Here is a 24,545-nt window from a genome sequence, read left to right as displayed (position 1 = left end):
GTTAGAATACTCAGAATACTTCCGTTTCAAATCGAATAAAAATCATTTGTTTATTTAAAAAAACAATTCTTTTTATTAACTAGCTTGTAATGTTACACATATATTTATACATAGTTATTGGTTTTATTAGTTTAGTGTTTCTCAGTTATTCTTCTGCTTTTGATTATCCTTTCCAGCTGCCTGAGCAAATCGTTCATTTTTAGTCTTACGCATAGCGATGGGCAAATAGTTTGACCCCCTCCATCTCTCGATTGGATTGTACCAATAATTATACATTTATCAAAATATATGGTATATTTTTCATAAAATATAATAGATAGGCATACAATATTATAACGTTATTGGGTAAATTCACGATGAAACTTCAAGTGTTCAAGAGTAATTTTGGTAGTTACTTTTAAATCGTTATACAATTTGTATACGTTTATTGCTATAGTCTAGGGTTTATGATATATATGCGATCATATAGATGCTTGCCTTTAATACCAGGCCGTCCTAATAAGCAAGAATTTCAACATCTGTTGTATGATTAGGTTTTAGAATGGCGGTGTTAGTAGCATGGGATTGTTTTTGACTTACATTCGTTTCTAAATCTAGACATAAAAATAGTTCTTAACTACAATATGACAAAGTAAAATGTATATACATAATTTTAAGGTCTAAAAAATACGTTCTTGACTTTGGTCCAGTTCTGAAATCTCAGATTTCGTTAGTTCGCCAAAAAAAAAGATAGTTTTAGGTTCCTTTTGCCCGTGTCCTTGTTGAGCAGCTGTTTTTTGGTCTTACATGGCTACTTTTTATTCTTATGTTTCCATTTTTATTATTAGGTAAGTTATTTGAGCTTATACATTTAATATATTTCCCATATAATGCTGAGACTGTGCACTGGGCAAAAGTGTTTGGAGTCCTCCGCGGAATCCGTTAGTAGTCCAGGTTACCCTGGGCTCCGGTAATGATGGCATCGATCCAAATGCGCGCCGCTGAATCGGATGCGGCCTGTAAGTTGTAGCTTCGCTTCTTGGTTTTTACAATAAAAGTACAATGCGGTCGGCCGCTCTTCGAGGCATTCAAATGATCCAGATAGACCTCGTCGATGGTCTGTGGATAAGTACAAGATGTGTCTTTAATATACACGAGTTTCAACTGTACCATGACATGGACTCACTGCAAAATAGGCTCCGCCTCTTGGTTTCCTCTCCGATTTATCCGAGTAGTAAATTAAGGCGCTCCTCTGGCGATCGAGGACAAACCAGCGCCTCGACCAGGCATGAAACGTGGCACCCAGCTTGTGCAGGTAACTGGAAAATCATTCGAATTATATAATAGTTTGCTTATGCTTTAAGGGGCAAACGACAAGCTTACCCGCGACAACTGTGGGCGTCCACAAACACGTGCGGGCACTGATCAATCTGGTGGCCAGCGGTCTCGATGTGGTGGCGCAGATTCAGATCCGGCGAGAATATGGGCAGGTAGCGGGTGAGCGGACGCTGGTGTTTCGGTAGAATGCGTTTCCGATCGCTGGCGGTGCTGCCACCGCTTCCGCTGTTCCCACTTCCGCTGCCCGCCGACGCTGTGTCCTGTGAATTGCTGCTGGCCCGCTTGTTATCCGCCACCGCCGGCGACGCGTTGGAGTCCATCCCGTTGCCAAACTTGGGCGCCTCAATCGCCGCATCGCAATTGTTGGCCTCCGAGAGCGGACGCGGACTACGCGTCACCATTTGATTGGCACCACCTACTCCTCCGCTGCCGCCGCCTCCTATTCCCAGGGCAATGGCATGGTGCTCCAATTCCGGTTGCGAGTGGCGTTGCTGAAATGGTAGAGAGAATCCGTTTAAAATGGGTCTTCAATGCCTTGCAATTTTTGCCAAATTGCCATTATATTAAGTCTATTTAATATTGCTTTTACATTTAGCACATTTTGTTTATTTTTATTGCCAATAAACTTATAGCCTTTGTTGAATGCTTTTATATGATTGTGTCCTCAATAATTCGTAAATATGATTGTTTTGTCATATATGACTTAACGAAATTTAATGTTTTGCAATGGCTTAAATTTTTTAACTACAGAACGAATTCTTCAAAGTATATTTTATTCATTTATCTATATTCATATTATTGTAACCCGCAAACATTTGTTGATTTCTTGATTCACAAATTCTATCAGTGATTACTTTTAAAATTCAGTTATAAAACCCAACTCTTGTTAATAAATTCTCGATCCACTCACTAAGTAGTACAACTCATTGCGCTGGCGTGCATTTGCATCCGTGCGCCGATGCTGCACGTAAGTCATCCACACGGACATATCGATGCGAAAATCGACGGAAAACCGGATGGGAAAAATTCTTAAAAAACACTTGTGCTTCCAGTGGAAATGGGCAACTAACTAAGCGATTCTCCGACGAAAACCGATGATGATGGGGCGACCGCCAGCGCCACCAAAGCTTCTTGCTCGACAGACTTTTCGACTTTCAGGCTATCCGACGGATCGCATCGAATGGGGCGCACATGAACATTGTCCAGCAGCCGTAGGATCGCGAACCAGATCGACGTAGTTTAATCCGTAATGGGCCGCGGATCTATGCGGCCAATGAACGTGAGACGATAACGATGGCCAGTCTATTGGCGAGTTTGGTAAATGTATAAACAAATGGGCTAAGAATCGTGGTGAAACGTAAACATCGCAAAACGAAAAATAATCGAAATAAAATAATACGGAGCGCACAAAACGTAACGCGTAACTAAGTGAGAGAGATACAGCCAAAATAAAACAAAGACCACAGCAAATATTAAACTTATTAATAAGTGCAGTCCATATAGAAATCCGCAATTGAGAGCACGTCGGGGTGGTGGGGTGGCTCTTTTAAAATAAACACGGCTAAAATAAAACAGCTAACAAAATGCCGAGGCGGCCAACAACTCGTGACTAACGAGCTGGCGATGGATTTCATCGTCATCCAGGAGGATGGGAGAGGTGCACTCGAAAAAATATATTTATTCCAATTTAAATAGAGGCTAAAACCTCATTAAGAAATACACCAAATCCATTGGCAACTAAGGCTAAATTTGAATAAATAAAATAACTTGAGTGTGAGAGAGTAGCAAACACGGCTATGTTCATATAAAAATGTAACTTGGGAATTATAACGAAGGATAAATTAAAATATTTGCTCATATTGCAACAGTTACAAAAAGATTTGCTACTTTTGTACTTCTTTAAATTGATTTTATTTCACTTAAAAAACTTAAAAGATTTAAAACATATCTGTAGCTTTGTTTTTGCGAGCGCATGGCGAAGAGAAACAAGTTTTCTAAAATTACGCATTTCTAAAAATCGCACTTTTACTCCCACTATTTCTCTTAATCTTAACCCAATTTTTTGTACACTTGCCTTCACGATCGTGTGATCTTGAAAACCAATTGATATTTAAGAGTGTAGTTCATTGTCAACTCTATAAGAGTCATTTTAAAAGTTTAGAAAAATCAAAGAAGAAGAGCTTACACTTGAAACTTATTGATATATCACCATCATAAATTTGGAGAAATTACGACTGCAACTCGTAAAATCGTATACTTTGCACAAACAAAAACAAAATGGCAATGAATGAATTTTCGGGTAAATGAAAAAGGGGGATTTACTGGTAAATTCGAGCAAAACAAAAACATGAGTAAAAGATTCTTCTGAAAGCTCTGAACACAGATAATCCAACAGCAAAATAAATAAAATCAAAGGAGTAATTTACAAATGTTAATGTCGATGAATGTTATTTGTCCATCAACGATAACAAATAAAAAGTATTTACAATAAAAAATAAGCAGTGATTCATTTTAGTAAAAAAAAACGATAAGCCTAGAAACTTGTATACATATACATGGTATACGAAAAAGTCGTTGGGTGGTTCAGTGAAAGGAAGTTATTAAATTAAAACTAAATTATGGAAAGAACAGCCTTAACAAATTAAATTAAAATATCTTGCATCTAATAGGTTTTTCAAGTAGCTATTACTAATTACTAATGACTTTACTGTGAGCTATATTCGACTTAAATGGTTTTCAATTAGAAGCACGTGAACATGTCAGTAGATAATTCTCAATAACTCTATTTTATAATATATATTCATTCTTCAAGAGTTTTTAGGTGGACAATCTTGTGAATTGCGATCTAGGGAAGCGAAAAGCACTTCATGAAAATATTTCAACCTTGTAGGCAGTATTATCGGCAATGAGTTTCATTTGTGGGCCCATTTATTTACACTATTTAGTTATCTGAGCGGAGGTGTTGAATAAAACCCAAAACAATTCACAGTTCTCTTATCGCAATTGTTAAACCCCTTGCACTTTATCAAGATATATAAAAAGATACATCGAAACACCCATTCGAGCCAGTTACTAGTAGTTGGCAATTGCATACTTCTTCAGACAAAAGCAGCGTACTAACTAATATAATCTAACAAATTTTTCTTTGCATTTTGATCTTGTAAGTACCACAAATACCATTTGAATGCAAAACAACCGTCATCCGAGAAATATAGCGGCATTAACCAATGTTTCAGTGGAATTACAAATTCATCTGGCTGCTCACAATATCCGATTTGTTTATGGACAGAAAGGAAATGGCGCATAAATTGGTGGGTGGAAAAATGGATGGGGTCACTGACAATTGCGCTTTTGACCATCAAAAATTTCCCGGAAGCCGGGCCAAAACAAATCTATAAACAAATGGAAAAGCTTTCGCTTTGTTTGGCCTAGGTCATCAATTTAGTGAAGGGGTCAAGATTTATTTTTATTTTTAAATCGCTTCCATCAGCTCACCTGCTGAGGTGTCGTTCCACCAGCTGCTGTTGTTGTTGTCGTCGTCGTGGGACTACTGCCTGTTGACTTTCGGTTTTGTACATTGTTCTCCTTGTCGCCGGCGATCTTCTGCACCTGGTCATCCACTGGGTCACCTGGTTGCTGATTGAGCTTCTGCAACTCGGTCGTCTCGAATAACTTCGCGTCTTTGCCGCCGCTGCAAGAGATAATAAATAAACCATTATTAAGAAATATTTAAATAAGAAATGAAAACACCAATATTTGTTAAGAAAATGCAGTTGATTTCTTTTATAATATGAACATCAAGACCTTTAGAAAATATGTGCCTGCATTTGTTTTGATTTCAATGCTTTATTACGCACAGAGCGCCACTAGCACTGATATGTATTTTTATAACTTTTTATATCATATTTTATATCTGTTGAATTCTATCAGAATTCACCATCACCATCTCTGAATGCTCTAGTGCCGCGAGTTCCTGATGGATTTATTCATTGGATTTCTGTCACCATAACCACCGGCATTATTTAAGCTTTTTATTCGATCATCGTACCAGCAGGGAATCATCGCGTTGATTCGATTCATTATCTACTTAGAATGACTCATTCCCGCGCGAACTTCGATTCCCGATTCCCAATTCCCGAATCCGATGGCTAACGCGCTCGAGTTCCAACTGCAAGACTGCGAAAGCCCAAAAAACTGACTAAGCGGGCGGACGCAATGTATGTGAATGCACAATCCGAAAGCAACAGTTGGCACACAATCCGACGATTGAGTCACATAGATACTCCGGCAGACGCACACTCGGATACACAATCAGCTGATAAGCTTATCAGCAACGGTGCACAGAGAGAAATTAATGAAGTTTTATGAAAATAATATTATTCATATGTATATTTTGTATATATTAATTCACAATTTTAATTGAATTTCAATTATTTTATTTCATAAACTTGATCGGGAAACTGTATCGCAGACATTTGAAAATATCTTTCGCTTCAATTGCAAAATTTGAGAGCACGAAGTCAGAAAAATAAATAATTTGAAAAGCTACTCAGGTGACAGCGCGTCCATTCGATCAGCAAATGAGCACTAAAATAAAACTCCAGTCGGTGGAAGTTTATTATTTGCCCATACAAATGTGCTCGTCGCGTCTTTATTGATTTTGGTGTGTGGTTTTGTTTGGGTTTTCAATTCAAATTTCAAAGTGACTTGACAACCGGTTTTCAAGCGGGTGGAGTGCTGGGCACACATTGTTTAGCTATTAGCCACAAAGTTTGATTAATTATAGGAGCGCGAGTTCAATGAGCAAGCCAATAGGCATTTCAACAACACACTGCACCACAAAACTGGGTATCTTCTTCGGCGAAATGGTATTTTAATCGAGCTATAGTCATTCTAATAAATCAGTATCAATCAAAGGCTTATTCACAAAAGACATTTGTGCCGTAGATACAATTGACAATTAATTAATCAAGAAACGATTTCATTCAACTTCGGACAATTCGCAAGATAAGATATTAAATAATTTATACCAAACAAATCTAAAGTGAATGCTAATTGGTATGGGCGATTATTGGTTAGTTAGCTTAAGCTCTTCACAATACAGCTACCAATTAAATACCTAAATGGTGTAATTATAATTCAAAAATATAGATGCAAATATCATTTCGTGCATCCGAGTGTAAGTGGCACTGGAAGTGCATCTTTGTTGTCGCACATGGAGTAATTATCTCGACAGGGGGCACAAATTCAATTAGCCGAGGGTGCAGTGGAGCAGGGGGCTGGATACCGAATGGGGGTCAACTCACTTGGCATCCGATTCCAGCTGGCGTTGCTGCTCCATCGATTGTTGGGTGGAGAGCAGATACTGGGTGCGGGCCTCGTCGTGGCTCTTCTTTTTCAGATCGTACATCTTCTGGCGCTCGTGCTCAATGACCTGATGACCTGTGGACCGTAAATAAGAGTGTGAGTATTAAAAAACTATCAAGCCACTTCCATTAGGAAAATGAATATAAGATTGCAATTTAAGAATTTATTTAATTTCATTTTGTCTTGAAACTTGATTGGCGGTCAAATCGAAGAGTCCAATAAATCGGTTTCAAGAACCACTGTAGCGAAACAATACTAGTTTTAATAGGGTTTCTTTCATACTTTTGGAAACCAAGTTTGGGAAAGGGTACTTTTTAAAACGATTTTGCTTAATAATAGCTTCTATCGTTTTCAGATTAAAACTAAGGTTTTCCTACCCTGCTGGGCCAACAGAAGTTTGCGATTCCGCTCGATCTCCATGATGCTGTCAAAGATCTTTGTGCTTGCACCCTGGCTGGCGGAGATGGGCGCATCATTGGCCACCTTGCAGCTGCGATCGATGTCGTCCTGCGAGGGCACACGTCTCTCCAGTGGATTGACCTCAAAGCGATCGCCCTGCAGCGAAAGATTGAAGCTTATCTGCTCGCAGCTGCCGCCTGCCAAATCCTCGAAAAGCTGGAGGGGAAGGCGCTTGGGCGTACTGGTGTTGGCTTCGATTTTATGGTTATAGAACATATTTTCATTCACGCTCTTTGACATCAAGTCCTCTTGGTTACGTCGCTTCGGGCAAAGCAGTTCGGCGGAGCCAAATAGAGATTGGGACATCACGCCATTGACCAGATTACTGCCTGTGGATCCTGGCGAGGTGGGCGAACCTGGTTCCTCCTCATCCGGTCCAATTTGAATGCGCAGAGCGGCCAATTCGGCTTCCAACATAAGACGCTGCTCCTGTCGTTTAAATTCCTCATGACTGGCATGGTGCTCGGACTCCTCCTCGAAATACTGAAACTCTAGGTCCTCGAAAGTCTTTCTATCGCTCTCCAAAGATTCGCATACCAGCTGCAGCTCCTCCTTGAGGCAGGCATTGTTTGGTTTCTGCTTTAACATGGCTCGCAGTCTGCAAGGCGATGGAAAATGTATGTAAATCAAATAGTTTTTCTTTTGTCTATAAGTTGGCTTACTTCTTCAGCTGATCCTGCTTTATTTCGATGGACTGCTTAAGTTTGGCCTGCTGATTCTCCTCCATCACACGAGTGGCATTCCTTTGGGCCTCCAGGCGGCAAACTCGATTCTGCAAGGCCTGCAGTTGCAGACGCGGAGAGGCACTGGCGGGTAAGGGCTGCTCGCCCAATTTCAACTGAAAGGAAAGGAATTTCTTTAGTGAACGGATTCTCAAGAACTTTTTAGCGGGCAATTCTGAAAGGCTTTGACCGTATAGCCTATTGGATAAGAAGGGATTCTAATTTGAAACTTTAAATGTACCTCCAGTCCCTCGATTCCAGATGAAGGTGGCAGCTCGGCCAGTTCCCGCTTGAGCTGCTTGCGTCGCTGGATGAGCTCCCGACGCTGACGCTGCTCTAGGTGAATGCTTCTGGGTGCCGGAGCTGGCTTTCTGCTCGGTTTGGGTGACTGCGTCTGCGACTCCACGGACTGCAGATTAAGGGTGAGATTGTTAATGTTCTTGTTACTCCGCTTTGCGGGCACCATGCGATCCAATTGCTGCTGCTTTCGTTCGAAGGATTTGAAGAGCTGCTCGTAGTCGCGTTGCTGATTTGGAGCCGGTGGTTTGGGTGCCAATGGTGGCTTTACCATGCTGGGAATGGGCATGGGTTTGGATGTAGACACTACCGCGCTGGATGCCAGAGGTGGTGGACTAATAGCCAAAGCAAAGGCATTGCCAAAGGACACGTCTTTTTTGGGCGACATACAGTTGGTGCGGATCTTTGTCCTCGGGCTCTGTGGCACATACTTGCCACCTGTAGTTGCCGAATGGTTCTGGTTAAGATTCTCATGGCTGGCCCTGACCGCAGCCGTGGGAGCAAGTGCAGTGGAGGACGATCCGCCATCTCCCGCTGAAGCTGGCACATGGATTTGGCCATTGATCTCCACACGATTGGGTCCCAGCAACCGTACATTCTCATAGCCAGAGGAACTACTCAAAAGTGAAATATTGGCACTGCTTGCTGCTCCTGCCTGCTGTGGAAATGGTGACTTATTCTTGTCCCGCGGTAACGAACCATTGGTTTTGATACGGTTCTGCACAATCGGGGAAGATGTGATGCTGGAGGTACTGGAAACATTGTGCGTAGGAGGCATGGAGTTGTTCCGATCCGCGTACTCCGTGCAGATCTTAAGCATATCCTCCAGTTCGGCTCCTCCTCCAGTGCCAGAATTATTACCGGTTGCCAGACCATTATTTATATCGCTATTCACACCATTCATCGAGTAGATCTGCAGGCCACCCGCCTTGGGGTAACGATCGTAGCGATCGTTATTGACTTTCGTTAGTAGATCCGGTGGAGCCTGCTGCTGCTGATGTTGCTGCTCCTTGTAGATCGCCGCATTGCTGGGCACATTCCAGTAACCACCATTGCTGCCAACTCCCTTGGCATACTGATTGTTTAGCTGCTTTTCGTTGCGATGATTCTCGGCGAGATTACGGGCAAAACTGGCGTATTTCTGCCCCAAAACATCCTTGGCCGGCATGTTGACAGTGACCAGGTCGGAGGAGAAGACCTTGGGGCACTCCAGTTCGTAGGTGGATGGGTTATTAATCGGGTTTATGATGCTTTCGTAGAAGGATTCCAGCTCCAGGGACTGACTCAGCTCGTGGGCCTGCCTCGCCGATTGTGTAAAATCGATTTGGGGCATCGAAATTCTTTCATTGGAGCCCATCGCCGATCGCATCATCTGGGCCTCGTCCGGATTGTTGAACCTCAGATAATTCGAGTTGCCAATGGTGATCATTGCCCCCTGGCTAAGCTTCGTGTCCTCCAGGATCGGTGCACCGTCGATCAGTAGGCGAGAATCCTTTTCGGGTACCAGGGTCACCTCGTTGGCGTCGCTCCTGCAAAATTGTACGTGAAAAGGTTAGGTGCATGTGGCAAACATAAAAATATGTATTGTAACTTGTTGTTGCACATCTAATTTAGATTTTCCTTAAAAAAAGTTACATAAATATTGAAGTTATACAAAGACTTTTGAAGATTTTACCAGTTCTATGTATATGTTTGCATTTATCACATAATATTATTATTAAAATAAGTGTAAAAGTACCTGTAAATGGTGCAGTGGAGTGGTCGCACCCCACTTCCATTCAACGATATGCTGCAACTGGCTGCGGATCCAATCGTAGTGTCACCTAAATGGAAATTTAAATAGAGTAAGTGTGATTTTTTTTAAAACTCGGTTTACAAACCAAAAGCCTTACACTTGAAGTGGTTTTCGGTAATGTGAGGTTGGAATATTTCAACAGTCGATTCGGTTCAAGGGTATTTCCTATCTCGCTTCACATCTCTCGCTCTCTGATTTTTTGGGAATAAATAGCATATTCTTAACTTCTCTTGGTTTCGGTACAGTGGTAATAACTAACTTTTTTCCAGAAATGTTTTTTTGGATGAATTTGAATTTCTGTTTTAACTATTATATTTTTTTTTTTGTAATTTCTATTAGGTTTTGAATTTTTTTAACATGCCACCGCCAACTTTTTTCATTTATTTCAGGTACAACTTTATTACTCACTTTATTTAAACCGTTTCAACACTATGCATGCCATTGTAAGCTTTAAAAAAAAAGTTGAGCTTATCGCAGTTTGCTCCCCATTATTTTGTCTTTTGTGCGTTGCTTTCGCAAGACTTTTTTTGTGTGCGCTTTGCTACTTGTTGTTTTTGCTTCTAGTTCGGTATTTTGCTTATCGCTTTACAAGTGACCTTGCTGGGGCACAAAATAATAATAATAAAGAGAGCGAGCAAGAGAGGAGCAAATGCGCACGCGTGGCCGCAGCAGCAAACAAAACGCAAATGACACGTGTGCGAGGGAGAGGGACGCATCCGAGTAACGGTGCGTATCCAGTGGACTCTGTTAGAGATGGCCGCGTGTTGCGATAGCTGTGGTGGCACATATCGAGTCACGAGGTTTTAATAAAAGTTTCTTTCTAACAATTTTAAAACTACTTGTTTTCGTCGTGAATGAATTATATAATTTGTATATTTTAAATTAAAATTCGAAAGTACTTTACTGAACTTTAAAGCTACTTTTTGTGAGCTGTTAGAGTCTTTTCTAGTGTTTCCTACTCGTTCGTGTCTCGTCCATCCCCAAAACTTGCTGCTTTCGCACTCACCTATGTGTATGTAGTGGATGGTGACGGCGGTGCTCAGTCGTCCGCCGCCCAGAGAAACGAGATGCGGATCCGAGGCGGCGACTCTCAGCGACGGATCCTTTTTCGTCAGGGACATCTGCAGAACAAGAAGGTGAAAAGACCGGGAATTAAAAGGGCGCTCGATTGAATACCAGGAATGCACAGTGTCATATGGGAGTTGCATGGCCATGGGCAGCTGGCCAGTAATTGTTATTGGGATTTTTGGCACACTGTTGAGGGATTTCAGGGGTTCCCTATAATTATAAGTGACCATGTGTGTGTACGTACGTACATATGTATGTACGTGTGTGCCAGCACGTGCTCTTCAAAGGGAGGAAATTCCACAGATGTGCTGAATTATTGGCATTTAATGATTTTTGTAATCCCTTATTAAAATTTCGTTTTGAAACCCACGTTTCTCACTATCTCCAATTTTTTACAGCCGAAGTTGCCATAAACTGTTTTCACAACTTCCGAATGATGTCATATGTGATGAGTGAGCCCCCTTTCAAGCCGATTTCTGACTCAAACTCACGCACTTGTAGCTGATAAAGTTGCACTCGCAACAGTAAATAGTATATGTACATGCATACATGTATGGTATGTATGTATGGTATATAAAAAATGGAGAAGCAACAGCAACAACAACATCAATCAAACAAGAAATGGTGGAAAATGATTTATGTGCAATATGAATGAATGGTTATGTGTGTTGCTTATAAAGATTGAAAACTTTATCAGGCAAACAACGTGCGCTCCCATTTTCCAGTTATCCAATGTGGACACATAATGTGGAAGGGGTCAACTATAAAGCCACCACCACACACGATGGTCCAACAGCCACAGTGATACGAAAGCTATGGGAATTATCGGTGACATGATCACGGATGACCATAAAGTGGTATTGCAACAGGGGCGTACGTATGACTTTTGCAAGGGGATAATATGGTTTATAAATTTTGGAAACATGATTGTAAGTTAGGATATGTATATATGCATTTCATATTTAATAAACAATTATCATAAAGTTTAAAGTTTAAATCTTAGCCCCCGAAAATCCAGCAGCGCCACTGAATTATAATGATGATCATGATGTCGCCACTTAATCACAGTCGCCTTTTTGGCGTCGACCACTTTTTGTGTTTATGATCCAATTCGGACTGTTTCAGCTTCGTTTGCTTCACTCCACATTTCCGGGGGATACGGTAGGGGAAATCCGAGCCGGGAGATAGGCAGATGGGGCCGAATGGGGGCCACCTTTTTGAAAAACGAAAAACAACTTTGGAGGCGGATCACCGGGCGGAAATTGAGGTGGGGGAATGCCCTCCAACGCAATCATTTCCGCGCCCCAAAAATAAAAGTGAAAACTTTTACGACGACTTCTCTTTTTTTTGCGCTCATGTACATACGTCGCTTTATACTTTATGCTATATCGCTTTTTTTTTCGTTAAGTGTATGTGCGTGCCTTATCAAAGGCCGAATTTTTCATTTATTTGTTTACGGCTGATTGATTAGGCCCATAACGTATTCGGTCCCAATGATTCAAGCCAACATATTCCATAATATGTATATCCCATGTCACTTTAAATATAGCTAAGGTATTTCGATTTTATGCCAATAAAAACTTAAAGGCTTTTCGGTATTGCCGTTCAATTGGATTATGTTTAATGAAATATAGATATTTATATATTTTATTCGATCTATCGCACAATTATTGTGGACAATTAACAATATTAGATAATTAGCTTATTGCAGAATATCCTATTGACTATTGGTATTACTTGTGCAATTTCTTATCAACTTTTTCCAGTTGCATGTCATCGTCCAAATTCAATTTCTTAACCCACAGAGCGCTACTTTCGCTTTTCGTCTAGACGCTTCTTTGGTTTCTTTTTAGTTTGGGGTACCTCATATTCATCATCATCATTGTGATTATAATCACGATGATGGGCGACTTTGGGGGCTGCATCATCAGCCGATCATTACAACAAAACATTACGAAATGCATTTTAGCTTTTGCTTTCATTCGATTTTCATCTTCTTTCGCTTCACCTCTCGCTTCCCTCGAATTCTGTGGCACGTCATCTTGTGTGACTGGAAAAACTAAAGGAAAATCCACAAGATGTGCAATAAATTACACCGAAGAAAGGCGAGACAACAAAGGCGCTTTTAAAGTGAATCAAATGGCCTGGAATAGTCCATTCGCGGCCAAACGAATCCCCAACCAACGCCAACTCCATCCAAATCTGAAAGTGAGTCAGAAGAAGCGATCCAAGATGCGCTCCCCAATTGCCCCTCTTTCATCCCCTTCCCTTGAGTTTCGTGTGTTATTGTAGGCTTTTTATGACCGCCAACAACAAAGGTATTCCAATTTCATTGAGATAAGATAAAGGCAAACGGAAAATCATCGAAAGACCACAGATATGCCGCCGCGCAACGAGCATTATGTAAAATCTCTGGAGCGATAACAAACATACATACTTTTCATACACCGCCAGTTAATAATGCGGCCTATAATTGTATAATATGAGAAGAAATAAAACTCGAAATTTTCAAAACTGAATAATAATAATAATGTATGTACATACATGTACATGCATATGTACATCATATCAGTTAGCTGCACCTATGAAAATACGCTACAGCTGCGGTTAAAATAATAGCACTACTGCAGGTGGAAAGTTGATTTCCTAAAAAAAGGTATTGAATGTTTATTTTTTTTTCAAGTCTGATTGCATGAATAATAAGTACCATATGTTGTCTCTCTAAGCAAGAAATTTTGACTCTCTCAATGTAACGGTTCTTTTTGTTTTTGGGCACTTTCTGCAAAAGGGCGCTAAATGAGGCGGTAACAAAAATAGCACTGACCACGTTTTTGCTGAATAAAATTAATAGGAGTGATTGCTTTGGGTTTTTTTCGACATATTTGGAAAAAAGGAGTTGCATTAAAGGTTTTAATTGAATTTTTTTCAAAAGAAGACCAAAAATTCTCTAGTTATGGGTCGGGGAAAGCATTCTACCGTCGAAAAAAGGAATTTGATTAAAAACATGATCTCTGAAGGTAAAACCTACGCTAAAATGGGATGGTTTGTTGGTTTTTCAAACAAAATGATCCGCAACGCACTTGTGTTTGTCGAAAATAACGAAAAACGTGGAAGAAAGCCCTCTATGTCCAACGTGGAGATCAAGCGCTTGGTTCGGCAAAGCAAGAAGGAGCCTTTTAAGCCGGCGACGGAACTGAAGAAGGAGCTCCAGATAGCTGCAAGCGTGGAAACAGTTCGCAAACACTTAAGACAAAACAACCTTAATGTGTGCAGTCCCAGAAAAGTCCCGCTTCTGACTGCGAAGCATGTGGCAAAGCGAATCAAATATGCCAAGATACGCAAGGACTGGCCTGTGGAAAAGGGGCGCCACATTTTGTGGTCAGATGAGAGCAAAATTTTTTTTTTTTTTGGTTGGAAAGGCTCTCGGTCTTATGTTTGGCGTCCACCATGAGCTGAATATAATCCTCGCTTCACATTTAAGACGGTAAAGCACGGGGGATCACACATCATGGTATGGGCGTGCTTTTCATACTATGGAGTAGATCCGGATTCATATGATTCAAGGCATCATGGATCAGCACATTTACACAGATATCCTGGAAAATGTGATGGCACTATATGCCGAGGATGAAATGCCGTTTTTTTTGGACATTTCAACAGGATAACGACCCAAAACACACAAGCAAGAGAGCTCGAATGTGGTTTGAGCAGAAATCGATCCGAGTAATGAAATGGCCTGCTCAGTCACCCGACTTGAATCCAATCGAAAAACTTTGTTCGGACGTCAAAAAAAGGTTTCTGAAGCCAAATCCAACAATAACGAGGAACTTTGGATTCATGGGAGATCGAGGATCAAGGATTCATGGAGCAAAATTCCTCAGAAACGGTACCAGGACTTGGTGGACTCCATGCCAAGAGGATGCGCAGCTGTCATTGCCTACAATGGTCACGCAACCAAATATTAATATTCTTTAAACATAGTTCTTAGGATATAATCCATTTCTTGAACTCTTATTTTATTTTTTGATTTAGTTTTAGCAATTTTTAGCTATTTTTGTTACCGCCTAAATTTGAAGGTTTTTTTTTGTTTTACCAATTATTTTTAAAATATCCATTAGATCTGTTACCAATTTTATTATTTCGATTGAAAATCATTGTAGTATTTAAGATTAGTTAAAAAAATTATGAAAAAATGTCAGAAAATAGAGAAACGATGGGGCAAACACGAAATGTGCTTATGGTGCTATTATTGTTACCGCAACTGTATGTGATGTATTTTATGCCACATTTGGCTGTCCGTTAATAATGCTAGAAACTCCATTATTTTCACCCCTGCTGTGCATTAAAGCGCCAAAACCATTGTGACACGTGTGTGTGTGTGTGTGGAGGGCAGGGAACCCAAAATTGTGGCATGGGTCTTTGAAGCTGGGGCATCTTTGCTCACAAGACAAATAATCAAACAAAAAGAGTGTCAACGCAATTAACAGTTTCCTTTTTCCCTTATTTCTACCCGACCATTTGCCTTATTAACCCCCAGATCAGCCCTCTTCACCGATTTAATATACAGCCCCCCATTCCCGGCCTCACAGACCGAAATACCCCACCAATGGTTTGACTTTAGCCTGATGAGCTCCCCATCCGATGATGATGAATACATTTTTGCCATTTTTAGTTGACTTTATTTATAGAGAGCAAACACAGCTGGTAAATATGCCTCCCTTTCTCTGTTGTTGCTTACACAGCAAAAAACAAGAGCATACTCGGGAGATTTTTACTTTCAAATACAAAAGCCCTAATATCGTGTTATGCAACAATATTTGTTTTAGGATTAACCTTTAAGATATGCATATACAGCTGACATTTTTTTTTTCTTTTATTAAGTGACGAATCCGTACATCATAATATTGTATCTTAACATCACAGGGTGGTAATACAGCTGACATTAAAATAGAAAGAACATTTTTAGGAGCATGCAAATGAATACCTTATAAAGAACAACTATTATATATTGAAAATATCCCTAAAAAGTTGATAGTTTCATATGACATATTACATAATAACGCTTTTGATTACTTTAAATGTCTCTCGTTTTTAGAAGTGTAACAAATATATGCAAGGTGCATTAGCCAACTGTCAATATTTTCAATTGGGAAAAAACTCGGTTTGTTTGTTTTTTGAGGCTGCTGCTGTCAGTTTTGGCTCCATTTCAGTGCCAAAAATCCACACAATCGCCACGGACAAGTTTTCTACTCTTTCGCTGAGGCTGGTGGGCGTGATCCGAGGGCGTTTGCTAATGGCATTTTGCTGTTTCAAAGCCAAACAAATGCCAAATGTAAGCCAATGTGGAATTCAGCTTGCGACGTGACCTGAACAAGGGAATTAAAACCCCCCTTGGCTAAATGACATATGTATGTACAAAGGTACTTAAGAACTTCCGGCAATTGGAACTCTACTTCATAGTTAAACTTGTGATTGCTATGCACGCTCAAGGAAAAATTCGAGAAACGTGTCATGAAATCATAACAATTATTTGGCATAATTATTGTTATGCAGAAACAAATTCACAGTAGACCCGAATTAAATAAACACATTCATTTTATTTATAATTACATATACTAATGATAATAATATTATCTAGAAGCCCTGTGCAGATTGTGTAATCCACTGAAAATGCGACCAAATTTGGCACAATATCATGGGTTAAGCATATAATAAATGTTGATATTTACCCAATTTAAGAACCTCGAGACCTCAAAAATAAATATGTATATGATATTTAAAAAAAGTCAAATGTGGAACACGGTTTTTTTTTTTACCGACAGACCAAATGAGAAACATATGCATATATGATACACAATTGCGAGCAAATTTCTTGGCTATAAAATTATACAAACATAATTATCTATGCACAAACCGAAATAAAACAGTTTATTTCTTTGGCAAATTGTGAATTAAAATGATGAAAAAAAAGAAAACAAACAAAACAGAACTCAATAAAGCCCACGTACAGTGAATATGCCATAAATTAAATGCCAAAAATGAAACTAAATATAAATATATTTTGCATTTAACCAGGGTACATATTTGTTTTTAATAAGCAATAAGTTTTTCCTTCGAATCAATAAAGTTCACCTGTAATTTATGTTTCGAAGGTCAGTCGACACAGTTACGTGCGTGAAATAAAACGTAAATAAATTTATGCTGGGACAGCGGGGAGTGGTGAAAAGGGGGTCGCACGCCCATGCCTTGTGCATATCAAAATGCAACCCACTTTTGGTACCACGCCCCCATTTTCCCACACAAAAACACGCACGCACGCACACACCTCTTGGTAATAAATAATGTGTGAAAATTATCGTGGCACTTGCTTCTCACCTGTCGCAAATTGAAATGATGATTCTCAAAGGGTTTTCACACTCGTCCCCCCTTTCTATGGCTATTCTATGGCTGTGACACAGTTTTAAGTCTATTAACTTGTCCAAAACTCCACCCACGCGAAAGAGAAGGGTAAACTGTGTGCTGTGGGCGCCACTTGGCAACTTTGGACTGTCAAAAGGCCGGAAAACGAAAAAAAAAAAAAACATTCACAGAGATGACAACAAACAAAGGAGTATAGTAAGCATTTTTTCATTATTTATATATACACTATAGTGATAGGAAGTTGAAGATTGAGATAAACGGATCCCTAATTTAAATAGATTTTAAATTCGACTTAAAGTTATAGTTCGATGGGCATTAAGTCAGCTTAAGTAACTTTAACATGGCAATTAATAAGAATAGAAACAAAGTGAAACAAACTTAATTAACAGACTGCATTTTCGGGCCATCACTAGATCTCCGAATCTCCATTTTCGATGGGGTTATGTGGGGGCCCCTTTCTGTGTGTCAAGTGGCTTGTTAATTATGCTTATGACTTGAAGAGAATTACCCAAAAATGGGGAGAAACTGAAGCTATGGAGTGGCTTTTGGGAGATATACCAACAAATAACAACAAAAATATCTAATTAACACACAATTTGAGGCAATTCTCAGTCGGCTATATGCTCATCTCCAACCAATTGAGTTCAATTGAAGTAGCGACCAAACAACAATGGCACACCATTTATGAATCATTTGTGGCAAATATAACAAAATCACTAGGGGAAATTGCAGAAAGCGTGCACCGCACTGCAAAATGCAAATGCAAACAAATGCGTGATGTCATCACAAAGGCAGCAGCAAAACAGCAGCAACATCGAGCAATTGCATTTAACACGACAACAACGAAGACAAAGCGTTCACCACAATCAACGGGCCAAGTTGTATGAATACACTGGGAGAAAAATGGCATGATGTCGTTTGTGTGTGATAAACCCTTTTTTTTTGTTCGTTGAGCTTACAGATAAATAATTGCAATTCTTAAAGCTCGCCTATGAGTATCGTTATAAATTTAAGTACATCTTTTTTAAATATTTTTATAACTAAATACTATATATATATCGTTTTGTATTGGAGCGTTTTACCAAACTACTTGCTAATATCTCAATTTATTTCTTATTTTCTTAACATATTATATACTTTTTTTTTCGTTCTGTAGAGGTTACAGTTGTTATTTTTTTTTTTTTATTTTTATTTTTTATTATTATTATTTTTTTTTTTGTGAATATGCGGCTGTGTGGGGGTAGAGTAATTCAAAGTAAAGTGAGGCAAAGTGAAACAACAAAACTTGATTTGACTGGATGACTTCATTAACGGAACACGACGCAGCAGACAAAGCGATTTTACATCCCCACGTACTCATTGAAAAAAAACGAAGAAATGTTATTAAAAACTATTGCGCAAATCCATAATTATTAATTATGGGTAACAGTAAGAATCGTATGCATTTCCAACCCTGTGTTACAGATCTAAAACTTCATATTCATTGTTTTAATGAGGTTATTTTACTTGAAAGAGTAGTGTTTTTACACCATTGATTCTATTTATTAACAGACATCATCTTTGTTTTTTAAGGTGGGCGTGTTGTTTTTAATTTATTTAGTTTGTTGATTCAATTAAATTTAACTTTGCGCATTGCGTTTAATTAAAGTCCAAGCCCCAAGATGAAAATGAAGGCCATCTTTGTCCCACGCAAAGTGCGTGGATTCCAGGGGCGAACAAGGGTTAATGCTGGCGGTTTGTTGAACTCACAAACACAAAACTACGCTTCTTTTTTTCAGTCCTTTTGTTTTTGCACTGCTTACGACCGGAAAACGGAAGCGCCTGTTTTGGTATTGTTTATTATTGTCTGCATTTATGCAGCGCTGTCCATTGAAAGAATTATGAATGTGCGTTTATGGTTATGGGCTAGAGACTCCGCGTATAGGGAATGCATATTTACATCTAGGGTATAGAGAATGGAACCTGCGACTAGACAACCACGAGCGGCGAATTGGAACGAAATGGTGACTTTGCAATGGGAGCACCGTTGTCGCTGCCAAAGGTGTCGCCTCCAACAATTGCCACATGTCGCACATGGCACGTACACTGCGAAAAACGAGGTTATACATATATTATATATATATATATATGTACGATCTCTTTTCCATTCTAGCCAGTTTTAAAAGCATAAGAAATTGTTTAAATTAAAAAAATAATGTTTAATTTAAAGCGATTTTTCTCTACAATAAAATTTTCGAATTGTTAATAGTGTAAATGTTTTTTATATTTCCATCAGCTTTTTGAATAGTTTTTTTATCGATTAATTTTGACAACTTATCGACACAATCTTGATATGATCGATATACAATTTGATATTTTAGGTGTTGTATGAGCGAGGAGACGCTTTCACTAGTTTTTCATGATCTATCAACCCTCTCAAAAGTTAAGTGCGTGTCTGCTGCTTTGGAATATTAGACAGGTGAAATGGGGTTACGTTTATATCCAATATCTTTTCCAGTGCACCGCCGCATATTCATCACTCACACACACACACGGATATGGACGCACCATTAAAGATCAGCGACGGTGACAAAGTGCATCCGGTTTTCAAAAAGTGTTGGATGCAAATGTGCAAGGCGGGGCGAGTGCGGGGGATAAAGAGAACGAGGAGGAGGAGGAAGAGCAGTTGGATAAGGAGATGGAGAAGCCAGCGATAGATGGAGAGAAAAGTCATCAAAATGGAGGGGGAACAAAAAATAACAATATTGGCAACGCACTTTTCGCAGGGAGGGAAATTGAAATCGAAACATGTGCAGCGCTGTTAAATGCTTCTGCTTCCCATTTCCACTCTTTTCCCAACCAGCTGCAACACCATAAAGTGTGAAATGGAAAAACACATTAAAAAAGCAGGGGAAAAGTCGGGGGAAAAGAACAAAACATATGCTGGCTGGCTATCTGACTGGCGGGTCGGTAAAATGCGGCACAGTGGGTCAAACAGTGTTAAATCATTAAAGTACGAAAAATATTAAAACGCCACGGAAGCTCGTTAAATTTTCCATTTGAACATTTTCCCAAATGAAACTTAATTCAATGGGAACGAGCAAACAATTAAATAGCAAAATATAGGTTGCTGCCTCCAGAGCGGAAAAATAAAAATTATGAAACTAAAGAACGCGATACCAATATTACAAAATTTCTGCAAAAAATTTTTAAAATAAATACTGAAACATATAAAACAAAAATATGTTTTCGAAATAAATCCAAAAATATGCTGGGAAACTAATAGATATAACATATGCCACAATATACATCTAAACCTTCTTTTGTCGATCTATGGCATATTATAATATATAGTATTCCAGCCATGTTGGGAATAGGATCACGTTCAGAGAAATGCATTCATAGCTCTCTAACACGGCTTGCAAAAATTTGAAAAGCCCATTAATTCGGAGACTTTCGAGAACCGGATCTTCAAAGGCGATTCTATGGAATTCCTTTGAGTGGCTTTGCATAACCAGCACTATTGTGTTTCGCCGGGCTATGTAATTCTAGGCGGAAGGAGTGGAGCTCTGGATGGGACGGGGTGGTCAAACACGATGATTCCGCAGAACATGGCCATCCATCTTGCACTTGATGCGGGGCCATTTGATGACATTTCGGCGAGAAAATAAACTTCTCTGGAACGAAACTGAAATGCCCACCCAGAGAGGATGCGAAAAAAAATACCCCCGCCGGCAAAAATGAAATCTTATCGCACTCATTTCGCTTGGTCGGCAAACTGGTGGAAGGCAGTGTGAGTATCTACATCTGTTTGTCCATTCGTTGACATCCAAACTGCAATCCGAACCAAACCAGAGTTTTATGATCTCTTTTTTTTCTTGGCAAATGTTGTGTTGATGTTTAAACGAGCTGACTGCAGACGAGGCAAAATGACACACAGAACATTGGTGTTTAGATTTGTACCATTAAAAATAGACTTATTAAGCCACCAAATATTTAATATAATCAGGCGGATTTATAGAAGTGGTATTTTTTTTTGAAAAAAAAAAAGATTTAAAAAAAAAACAAAAAATTAACATGGTCTTGAAAATTAACTAAAATTTAAATCAAACACATTTTCTTTTGTAAATTTAAGACATTTGTGATGGTAAATCCAGGTATATTAATATATTTTTGAATGCCAAAAATATGTCTAACTATATACTATATAAAATACATTTTAACGTGGGCTGCGCGTAAGTATGTGAATTTAACTGAGCTCATTTCTTGAAGCAAACAACAGCTCAAACATACGAAAACCAAAACGGCAAAGAAAATAACAACAATTGTTAGCTGAGCCCAGCTAAGCCAACAAATTAATAAAAGGCCATGACAATCGAGCGACGGAAAATCAAAAAATTCGAGGCAGTTTTTGGTTTCAATTGCATTATTTGCCTTTCGTGTAAATGACAATATATATTCATTAATCCCAGTCAAAAGTTTTTTTTTGATTTTTGCCTTAAACTTCGTTTTGCTTTATTTTCCGAATGCCCTTTTTTTATTTTATTTATTTTTTATCTCAGACACGTTCCACTCGCGTTTGAAATTTCGCAGCCCAAAAAACGAAACGCAAAAAAAAAGACAAATAAAAAACCGTAAAGAGGAGAAATAAAAAAAGGTAATATAAGCCCCGAACAAGTTCTCGGGTAAATAATTAAATATGTATCTTGACTCTTTATATTCGCTGGTTATTTGTGTATTTAGCCGGTCTATTCATTTACTGGCCTTGCCATTCCCAGCGATGCCAATTTGAGCAATTTACATAATTCCAGTCGCTGGGAATGGGCTTTGTGGCCGAATAGTAATAGTAACCACATTTAGACGTCATAACATCTGGCGGAAACTCGTAGGCATTACAATACTGTAATTACAGTCTACTTTCCACTGCTGAGCCGCGGATTTTCTTTTTAATTTCTAGCTTAACTCGGCTGGCTAGTTTAAACGGGCATAAGGAACATGATTAGTAGCAAAATACAGACATATGTGGTACAGGCAGGATTTTATTTTTAATTCTATATGAAATATGACATTATTCGCTACAATCAAGTGTTATTACTTAAAGTAAACCGTTGTTATTTAAGTAATAATTGAATGTTAAGGCCATAGAACTATTTAATGTTGCTTACATAGCCAGCTTTTAGATTATTACTTAATATTAATATCAAAACTCACGAATATGCAACATAGTTTTGGATATTTAAGGCTTGCTTAAGACTAAAGTAAATACCATGCTATCCATTGGCTATATATATATTAACTGACTAATAAAGAAATCAGTATTTAAATATAATACGGAACAGAAACGGAAGAAACCGTCCTTATGAAGTGCATTCAAATCCGTGGCGAGGTTACCCGCCAGCTGGGAGTTCACAGTGGTTGCATCGCAATGTGGCAGCCACGGAAAGGAAAAGGCAAGAAAAGAAGACCGAACTTTCGCAACTGCCCGCCCGCTTTGACTTATCCACGGACCCGCCGTTTAACCCTCGCCAGCCGCAGCCACCACAAGTGACCCACTCACTCGAGAATCGAAAATGGGGAATGGAGAATCCCTCTCTTTTCGCCTGTCTGAGAGCTGCTTTTTATGGAAACCGGCTAAATTCCATTTGATTTGGAAGTCGAGCCAAGAGCCAGAGCCTCCGTCTTCTTGTCATCATTTCTGTGCCTTTGCTTTTCTCTTCCTTCTTTCTCTGCACGGAAAAAAATACATACATTTTTTCCCACATATCGCCAGTTAGCGGACTAAAAATGCATTTCCGATCCATTAACATATTGCCATTCCTGAAGTCCAACTGGTTTACGTTGGCTTTCTTTAAGGTGGGATAAAAAATCTCGTATATTGTTGGATTTCAGCCTAACTTGAAAAATGTTACAATTCTGATGGGCAAGTTTAAGATGACCAAATGCCGGCCAAATAATCTTATCTTTTCCGTCTCCATTTTAAGATTGCCTAAATGTTGTTTATCTTAATCTTTAAATAAGGGTGAATTAATTTAGGGTTACGAACTTTCTATTATCTATTGAGATAATTTTAAGAATAAAAGAAAATTATGATATTGGAGATTACGCTTTTCTTTCCTTAGTTAATAGGTTCTCTCCCTTGGATTCAGAAAAGTTATTTACTAGTAAACCTAGAGATTTTATTAGCTTTTTGCATCGAGGAGGCAACTCTATTGTTATCAAGACATATTTTCCAAGTTGATTCTGAAGCAAATATTTCCAATCAGGAAAACTCATATAAAACTATATAAATTTTGTATAGTTTTCTATACGATTGCGCTTTACTGTAAATTTTCTTAGTGAGTTATTTTTCTCAGTGCACTCTTCGACTGTCAAGGGCGTTTTCTTCTCTATTTGGAAATAAACAGTTACTTTTGGGACTTCAATATTGTTGCATTTACTATATATGAAGAGCATAACTTACTTTACAAATTCCGTTGTTAACTGTTGTTGTTGGGCTGCTAGAAAGTGTCACAGTTCTTGTCGAATTTGCAGTCAATATAAACAAAAACAAAGAACACAAGAAGCTAAAAGCCGCGCAAGCAAACAAACAAACACACACACGCACGCACGAGGGCACACGCACACCAGTGCGCGAAACGAGTTTATTTGCTGCACACAACAGCAACAACAACAACAAAGGCGAAAAGGAAACCGCAAGCAGCCAAGGATAAAATGCGATTTGCAATTAAATTCCACCGCATCGTCGGGTGCTCGATTTTCTCTCAGTGCTGAATGGAAGGCAGCGGACGAGCCAGTGAACGTAAAAAAAAAACAAAACAAAACACGGCGAAAAAAAGGTAAATAAACGCACGAAACGCCGACGAAGGAACTATTTACAAACTCTCATCGCTTTTGAACCGAATTCAGCAACGCAACAACAGCAACTACTCAAGCGGCCAGTGTGACCGGCGCGGTTAGAGTTGGAAATACCGCAGGGCAGAAAATAATACCACCATATACTAATTTGTTCAGCGAAAATACCACTGCTGTGCCGCCATAGTAATTTATTCTACTTTCTCTTCTAAAAGTAAGGATAAATATAATTATCTTATAAAAAAAACTTTTTAAAGCTCTGAATTCAA

At 39.1% G+C, this 24,545-nt stretch overlaps 1 protein-coding gene across 3 annotated transcripts; it reads right to left on the bottom strand.

Annotated features, from left to right (window-relative positions):
• Positions 1-49: 49 nt before the first annotated feature.
• On the bottom strand, positions 50-24,348 carry LOC6618036 (pleckstrin homology-like domain family B member 1). 3 transcript variants are annotated; one of them, XM_002042308.2, is made up of 11 exons: positions 23,885-24,348; positions 10,964-11,078; positions 9,901-9,985; positions 8,107-9,691; positions 7,806-7,981; positions 7,062-7,741; positions 6,624-6,759; positions 4,813-5,008; positions 1,363-1,808; positions 1,166-1,298; positions 50-1,098 (listed from the first exon to the last, which is right to left on the bottom strand). In XM_002042308.2, exons 2-11 carry the CDS (start codon positions 11,076-11,078, stop codon positions 922-924), a joined length of 3,729 nt encoding a protein of 1,242 aa, XP_002042344.2. In that variant the 5' UTR covers positions 23,885-24,348; the 3' UTR covers positions 50-921. The 3 variants fall into 3 exon arrangements, with proteins under 3 accessions (XP_002042344.2, XP_032582541.1, XP_032582542.1); XM_032726650.1 differs by lacking the exons at positions 6,624-6,759; positions 7,062-7,741; positions 7,806-7,981; ... (2 more) ...; positions 10,964-11,078; positions 23,885-24,348 and adding an exon at positions 5,366-5,541 and having other exon boundaries at positions 269-1,098; XM_032726651.1 differs by lacking the exons at positions 4,813-5,008; positions 6,624-6,759; positions 7,062-7,741; ... (3 more) ...; positions 10,964-11,078; positions 23,885-24,348 and adding an exon at positions 2,228-2,516 and having other exon boundaries at positions 269-1,098.
• Between the last annotated feature and the right edge of the window lie 197 nt (positions 24,349-24,545).

Source organism: Drosophila sechellia, chromosome X (genome assembly GCF_004382195.2).
Source record: "Drosophila sechellia strain sech25 chromosome X, ASM438219v1, whole genome shotgun sequence".
Classification (NCBI taxonomy): Eukaryota; Metazoa; Arthropoda; class Insecta; order Diptera; family Drosophilidae; genus Drosophila; species Drosophila sechellia.
The sequence above is the reverse complement of the archived record's forward strand: the minus strand, read 5'-3'. Positions and strand labels throughout refer to the sequence as shown.